The sequence below is a fragment of the Eupeodes corollae genome, chromosome 2 (genome assembly GCF_945859685.1).
Source record: "Eupeodes corollae chromosome 2, idEupCoro1.1, whole genome shotgun sequence".
Lineage (NCBI taxonomy): Eukaryota > Metazoa > Arthropoda > Insecta > Diptera > Syrphidae > Eupeodes > Eupeodes corollae.
This window is the reverse complement of record NC_079148.1, coordinates 54,251,472-54,259,196: the sequence shown is the minus strand read 5'-3', so window position 1 is coordinate 54,259,196 and position 7,725 is coordinate 54,251,472. Positions and strand designations below refer to the sequence as shown.

Here is a 7,725-nt window from a genome sequence, read left to right as displayed (position 1 = left end):
TTTTGTAATCCACTTATCAAATAATTTGAATGTTGATATCAAGATGAAGCTCTTTGCTGCTTGACGACGATGATGATGCATCAGGAGGGTTCAATGAAAACAAACATTTTTATAATAGACATTCTGCCGATTTGTGTGTTGCTAAACCGTTGCACAGTCACGTTTTGTCGCATGCATTTCACGATGTTCCTTGCAGTGAATTTATGTATGCAGATGCATCATCATCTATAAAAAAAAGTCAGTCTATACCTTACCTACCTTGATAAGTCATTGACTGACTATAGGTGAAGTTAGATATCTACTGACTGGTGAGGAGCTAAGCAGCTGCATACTACCTAGGTACTAAGTACTTTGAAAAGTTAGTTTCGCAAACAAATAGCTGTCACTTTTGAGATTGGGAATCGGCTTGCACAAGAAAAACACAAAAGGGCCTACATGAGTTATTTATGCGTTGAGAATTTGTATTTACGATTCCTTCATAGAATTTTAAACTTTTTCGATTGTAGTGAAAATATTCGATGAAATATAAAAAACTATGTAACAAATAGTTTAGTATAGGCATATACTGAGTAAAAATTCCAAAGTTAAAAATATTGGCCGAAAGTGTCAACTAGTCCATCTCAGAAGATAAACCAACGTCACAATGATGGGGCTGGGGTCGAAATACTGTATGGATAATAATACTGTATTTAAAATCCCGAAATTCTGTATTTCAAAATTCTGTAGTGCGCTTTTTTTTATATAGTCAACACAATTTTTATTTTTTAGCGCATTTTGAAATACAACATTTTGAAATACAGAACTTTGAAAACCAAATACTTTTTTTTTAAGAAAATATCATAATAATTTTCTAATATACTTCCCTTGAACAATAACATATATATACCTGTGATAATTCATAGTTATTTGTATATCTCTCACATTTTTACATAAATTGTTCCTATCATAATCAAAAATTGCATAAACAATTGCACAAAACTAATTTATCTGTCCAAACTTCCAGCATTATACAGTATTTTGAGATACAGTATTCCGACAATACAGAGTTTTGAGATACGGTATTTTAAATTTACAGTATTTTGAAACACAGAATATTAACCAAACGGTATAGTACAGAATTACAGAATTTCGACCATACAGTATTTTTTAATACCGCCTTTTGAACCCTTCCCAATTGTATGATAAGTCTTTTCAATATTTTGTATGACTATTATAAAAAATTTCACTGAAAACGAAACTTTTATAAAATTGTCATTTTAGGATACAATTAACAAAACAAATTCTTAAATTTAACCCAATTCTGTGATTAATTTCATCTTTAGTTTTAATTTTATTGTACTTTATCAATGAAATGATTGTCGCTTTTATTTTTCCGAAATTACAATCAACCAAGTTTAAAGTTTTGGGGATTCAGACAAAAACTTTTTTCACCTTTTGTTCGCTAAGTAGCCAACCAAAAGAGCCTGTCTGACTATTCACGTTTTTCCATTTTTTTTTGCAAAAAGTCGATGTAAGAACGAGTTAAAGGGTGCTTCGTGCAGTATCAGAGTCGTAAATAAACGGCTTTACATAAAAAAGTCAGCAGTTTTTAGTGGCCACACAGTTTTACACAAACTATTTCAAAAGGCTTAGTATTTTAATAATAAGTAGTTCTCTAAAAAAATTCAAAAACTTTAATCTTTCGCCAACTGCCTAGTCCAGCCGTGTTTTTTGTGACAAAATGTCAACACGCTGTTGCAAAAATGAACATTTTGGTTAAACCAAAATATTTCACGAAACAGTACGGGTAGTAAGTTGAATTAAATTTTATATAATTGTCACCTATAATATTTTACGAATAATGAATAACGTTTTTGACAAAAATCGAATTGACAGTTTTTTTACAAAACATAAAACCTACAAAAATATTGTTAAAAGTTGGTAAAAATTGATTAAATACCTTTTTAAAAATTAAAAAATATTGGCTCCAAGCTAATTTCATCTTAAAAATATTTTTTAACATTCATTAAGTTTTTGGGAAAGACAAAATTGACATTTTTATAACAAAAAATAAAAATCGAAAAAAAATTGTTTGGTAAAGAATGATTTTCGTCTAAAATATCTTTTCAAAAATTTTGACTGATACAAAATATTGGTTTCGTGGTTCAGTTATATTTTTATAAAAATCCGACAGTTAGTTTTTTTTTTGTTTTATATAAATTAAGGTCTCCAAAAAATAGTACTCAAAATTGGTAAAAATTGATGTTCGATTCTCGATTTCTCGTGAATTAATGAAGGTATTGACTTCGAAATTATTTCATTTTGTGATAAATTTTGTTATAAAAATCCTCTGTATTTGTTTACATAAGAAATAAAACTTTCAAGAAATGCTGAAATTGGTAAAAATTGGTTTTAGAATAAAAATTTCGTTAACAAAAATAGATTTTGAAATCAAACAGTTTCATAATATGCAAAATACATTCATAAACATTTTATTTATCCCATAGGAAGTTATTGTGTACGTCCGTTCGTACGTCCATACGTTCGCGACGTTTTTTTCGTCGTCCATAGCTCAAGAACTAGTAGAGATATCGACTTCAAATAAATTTTGTTATACAGCTAATAATGAAGAAAGGGCTCTCAAGAAAATTGCGTGAGTGTTTTTTTTTTACCATAGCAGTTTAAAAAAAGTGAACATTTTGGTTAACCCTAAATATTTCACTAACCAAAAACGATTTTATCTCCAAAACAATTTTGAGCAACGAAAAATAATGTTTTTAACACTTGGTAAAATTTGGAGATAGATCGAATTGGCAGTTTTTTTTATAACAAATAAAAAAAATATTAGTTACTCAAAGTTGTTAAAAATTGAATTTCGACTTAAATATCTTTTTAGTGATTGTAGTGAAGTTGTGATTATAGCTTCCAACTTATTTTATCTTATAAGAAATATTGGTTTCAACAGTTTTTTTTACAAAAAATAAGAACCTAAACAAAACGAATAAAAGGTAGTAAAAATTGATTTTCAAATAACTTTTCAAACCTTTGAGACATTGGCTTTAAACTAATTTTTTTTTTTTTTTAAATTGACAATTTTTATACAAAAATTAAAAACCTAAAAAATAACTAACAAAAGTAGTTAAAAATTGATTTTCGACTTTGAGATTTTGGCTGAAATCAAATTTTATCTTTTGAGAAATATTGTTTTATATATTCGATGCAATTTTTTTAAAAATCGAATTGAAAGTTTTTTAACAAAAAATAAAAACCTAAAAAAGCATTTCTAAAAGTTCGTAAAAATTGATTTTCGACTAAAATGTCTTTTCAAAAAACTTATTTTATCACACATAAAATATTTTTTTCGACATTCAGTGAATTATTTTTAAAAATCCAATAGCCCGTTTTTTTCATAAAAAAATAAAATCTACAAAAAACAGTACGAACATTTGGTAAAAATGATGTTCGGTTCTCGATATCACGTGAACAATAGAGGGTATTGACTTCAAATTAATTTCATTCACCCAATTTGTATTTGTTTATATAATAAATCAAAACTTTTAAGAAATGCTACTAAAATTGGTTAAAATTCGTTAACTACTAAAAAATCACGTTAACAAAAATAGATTTTGAAATCAAACTATTTCATCTAAGGCATAATATTGTTGGTAATTTTTAATTTTTTTAGAATAGTTCAATAGACAAATTTTTTAACAAAACACGAAAACCTACAAAACTTTTAAGCAAGACAAATTGGCAGACAGGATGGGAAGATAACAGTGTGGGTCGCATCCCAGTCTCTTTTTTTATTTAGATGAAAGGGCTTTGGTTAATAAGTTTGAGACAGAGTTTAACTCTCGTTACACAACTCATACCTCAAAATATGGTGTATGCAGTCTTATGATATGGAGCTGTTTTTCACTATGGAGTTGGACCTATACCTTGGCTCTAAAAATCAGCACCCAAATGTAAAGAACTACGAAACATTATGTGTCGATACGCAGACGATGAGATGCCACTCAAATATGGGTATTCCAACGAAATAGGAACTCAAAACACACAAAAAATTAAAATAAATTAAACACAACACATTTTATTCCAAAATGAATATACTTGAGAAATCATTACTATTTTATTGCACGCAGCTATATATACTATTTATATATACTGTTAAAAAATCCGACAAAGCTTATTTTTGTTATAAGCATGACTTGAAAACAAATTGACATAAAGACGTCATTTTCTAGGTATTCTGATCGTATTGCCTGCAGGTTGCTTATGCATATTATACCATTTTGTTAAACAAAAGTTTTTCTAGTTATAAAACCTTATATAATACATTTATATAAAATAGCATCATTTCGTTGGTATTATTTATTTTCAATCTAACCTTAGAATAAAGTTCACTCTATATAATTTTATAAATTATGTGACTATGACTCCTACGCTCAAAAGTTTTCGTGCGTTCTCCAAATCTATCAATAAAACCTGGACTCAGCAAGCACTCGAACAGTAAAATTATAGGAGTTTAAATTTGTCTTGAAAATTATATAATTTACAGCACATCAGTGTTGTAAATTGTGTGTAGTGTCAGTAGCCATCGACTAAAGCTTGCATCTTACAAAGCTACGGCAGCATCTAACAAAACAACAACTGTCGTAGCCGGGCTAAACTGATTGTAATAAAAGTCGCGAAATTCCCATTGTGATAAAAGTTTACTGAGAGATTGTTATAAGCTTCATTTGAAGTGCCACACTTGTAGTCTCAGATAAGGGACTGGTTAACATTTCGACTTGAAATCATCCCATACGACTTGTAAGGTGAGAAAGGTATTTTCTGATCCAACAAAGCAGAGATTTATCAAAACGATATCAACTCATTTCCAATAAAATTCCAAACTTTTTCAATACATTTTATTTGATAACCAACTCTTTAATATAATGGGGAATGTGACAATTCCCATCTACCCCCCTCACTAGCAACGCACTGTTTGAGAATGATTTATTATATATACTATAAATAATATGCTAACCAGTTGTAACCAACAAATTATTAACATAAACGTATGTAGATTAGATACATTAAAACTATCAACAAAATACACAAATATTTGTATCAATAGACTAATTTTTGATTATAAACTGTTAAATAAGTGTGATATTTAAAGACAAGCGGTCTTTTTTGAGCTATGTAATCAAATTTGATAACATATTCGCGTAAGTTGTGAAAAAGTTTAATTTAGCGTGTTTATATTTTCCTATTCAAATCTATAGAAGATAAGTAAATCATTTTCACAATGAAAAATACGAGTAGGTACATTAAGTTAGTTAGTTAGTTCAATTGAATTGAATTTAGTTGATTTCGAGACGTTTTCACGAGAAGGTGTTACGTTAAAGGAAAACATATTTAAAATGAATTTGAAAATTCGCTTTAGTGCTTTAGTACTCGTATTTCTTCAAATATCTAGCAGTGTCGGGGCTTCAAACATTCTTGGTTTATTTTTAACTCATAGCCCATCACATGTTATTGTTCATATGTCAATAATTCGTGCGCTAGTAGAACGGGGACACAATGTCACAGTGATTACTTCAATACCGCTAAACGTTACAAATCCTGCCTGTCGGTATATTTTAGTTAAGGAATATAAACCGTCATCCGATATGGTCAAGTCCATGGTTAATAAACCTGAGGAAAATGGATCCTTATACCTAAGGACAATGCGATTTTTTGGAGCTATCGAAAAGGTTGCAGATGAATACGCGGATTTCGCTTTAGATCCGAATTTTATAGAATTCATGAAGGAGGACAATAAATTTGATTTGATGGTTCTTGGATTTTTATTTAACAACTATCAACTAGGTGTGGCGGCACATTTTAAGTGTCCGGTGGTATTGTCATTCGTCATACAACCTGTTGGTTATTTGTCACGACTCATTGGAAATCCCACTTTGCCGGCTTTTGTTCCACTATCACCGTTTATGGATTCAAAACCAATGGACTTCCTGGCAAGAGTTAATAACTTTATAGTTTGTATTTTAGAATGGGTTATGACATATAAATTTGATTTGAATGGAAGACACATTTATGAGTAAGTATGAAAATATGATTTGGCCTTGATACTCCCATAGTCTTATCTAATAATTATTTTCTTTCTAAGAAAACATTTTCCCATCGACAAGTATCCATCATATTCAGAAATGAAGGAAAATATTTCCCTGATTTTTACCAACCACCACTTCAGCGAAGGTCCCATAAGGCCACTAGTTCCAGGTTTGGTTGAAATCGGAGGAATTCAAATAAAAGAAAAGCCTGATCAACTACCTGAGGTAATGTTACATTTTTTACTTAAACTTTTTGAAATACATAAACATCTAAACTTATAGGACATTGAAGAATTCTTGAACAATTCCACCGATGGAGCAATATTTTTCAGTCTTGGATCGAATGTTCGTAGTAATCATTTGGGTTCGAATGTTTTTGATACAATTTTCAATGTCCTCTCAACTTTGCCATACAATGTTATCTGGAAATACGATCAAGCTGATGGTCAACGCAATGCATCGAATATCCTTTTCAAGAAATGGATTCCTCAAGATGATATTCTCGCCCATAAGAATTTAAAGCTCTTTGTGACACATGCCGGAAAAGGAGGTACCACCGAGTCCGAGTATCATGGAGTTCCGATGGTTGCGTTACCAATAATGTTAGATCAATTTACTAATGCCGAGAGCATAGTCGAAAAAGGACACGGTGTCAAACTTAATTACCAAACAATGACTGAAGAATCATTTAGGGAAGCAATTTTGGATGTTATGCGAAATGATAAGTACAGAATTGCTGTTCAAAAATTCTCCAAAATTTATAGAGATCGACCTCAGACGGCACGAGAAAATGTAGTTTATTGGACAGAGTATATTATAAGACACAAAGGAGCACCTCATATGCAAAGTCCATTAAAGACGATGAATGTTCTGCAGGCAAACAGTATTGATGTTATTTTATTTTTGGTATTGATCGTTTATGTAGCTTTTAAGGTTGTAAAGTTTCTGGGACAGTTTTTGGTAAGGGGTTTGAAGAAGTTATTGAATGGAAAAACAATAAAAAATAAAGATGAGTAGTAAGAAAATATATCTTTAAGATGATTCGTATTAATTTGTGTTGTTGTGTATTATCAACATCAGTGTTTTGCAATTTTGTTTAATCTTCTAACACCAATCAATGTTGTAAAACGATAAGCTCTTATCGATTTCTATGTACAAGTATGCATAAAACTTTGAATTATAAACTGAATACAATCATTGATTTAAAATGGATAATTTTTATTGAATAAGAAAAGAAAAAAGTTATTTAAACTTTAAGTATTTTATTTCAAAAAAATATGATACAAATAATAAAAAAGAAAGAAAGAAAAAAAACCCATAGCCAAATAAAAAGCAGGTATTATTTAAGAAACATTTTTTGTTTTAGGTTTTTAAGCTAAATACAAATTGAATTTAAATATTCATTGTATTTTACTTATTTTTCGATATGACTTACAAACCATGATTTTAGCATTCGCTAAAGTTTTGAAAATAAATATTTTCAGAATTGCTTTTTTCCTATCTGATTTATAAAATTTTCTCCTGACACAGTGTTCCTCCGAAACGGCTTAACCAATTTCAATAATATTTTGCATATACATTCGGTAGATTTGAGAATAAGTTTTTGTGTATTTTGTATATTCCTAAATACTATGGTTTAACTGCATCA

At 29.5% G+C, this 7,725-nt stretch overlaps 1 protein-coding gene across 1 annotated transcript; it reads left to right on the top strand.

Annotated features, from left to right (window-relative positions):
• The first annotated feature begins 4,688 nt into the window (after nucleotides 1-4,688).
• LOC129948081 (UDP-glucosyltransferase 2-like) lies at nucleotides 4,689-7,474 on the top strand. Its single transcript, XM_056058902.1, has 3 exons — nucleotides 4,689-6,064; nucleotides 6,134-6,302; nucleotides 6,360-7,474. The coding sequence occupies exons 1-3, from the start codon at nucleotides 5,388-5,390 to the stop codon at nucleotides 7,092-7,094; spliced, it is 1,581 nt and encodes a 526-aa protein (XP_055914877.1). The 5' UTR covers nucleotides 4,689-5,387; the 3' UTR covers nucleotides 7,095-7,474.
• The last annotated feature ends 251 nt before the right edge of the window (nucleotides 7,475-7,725 follow it).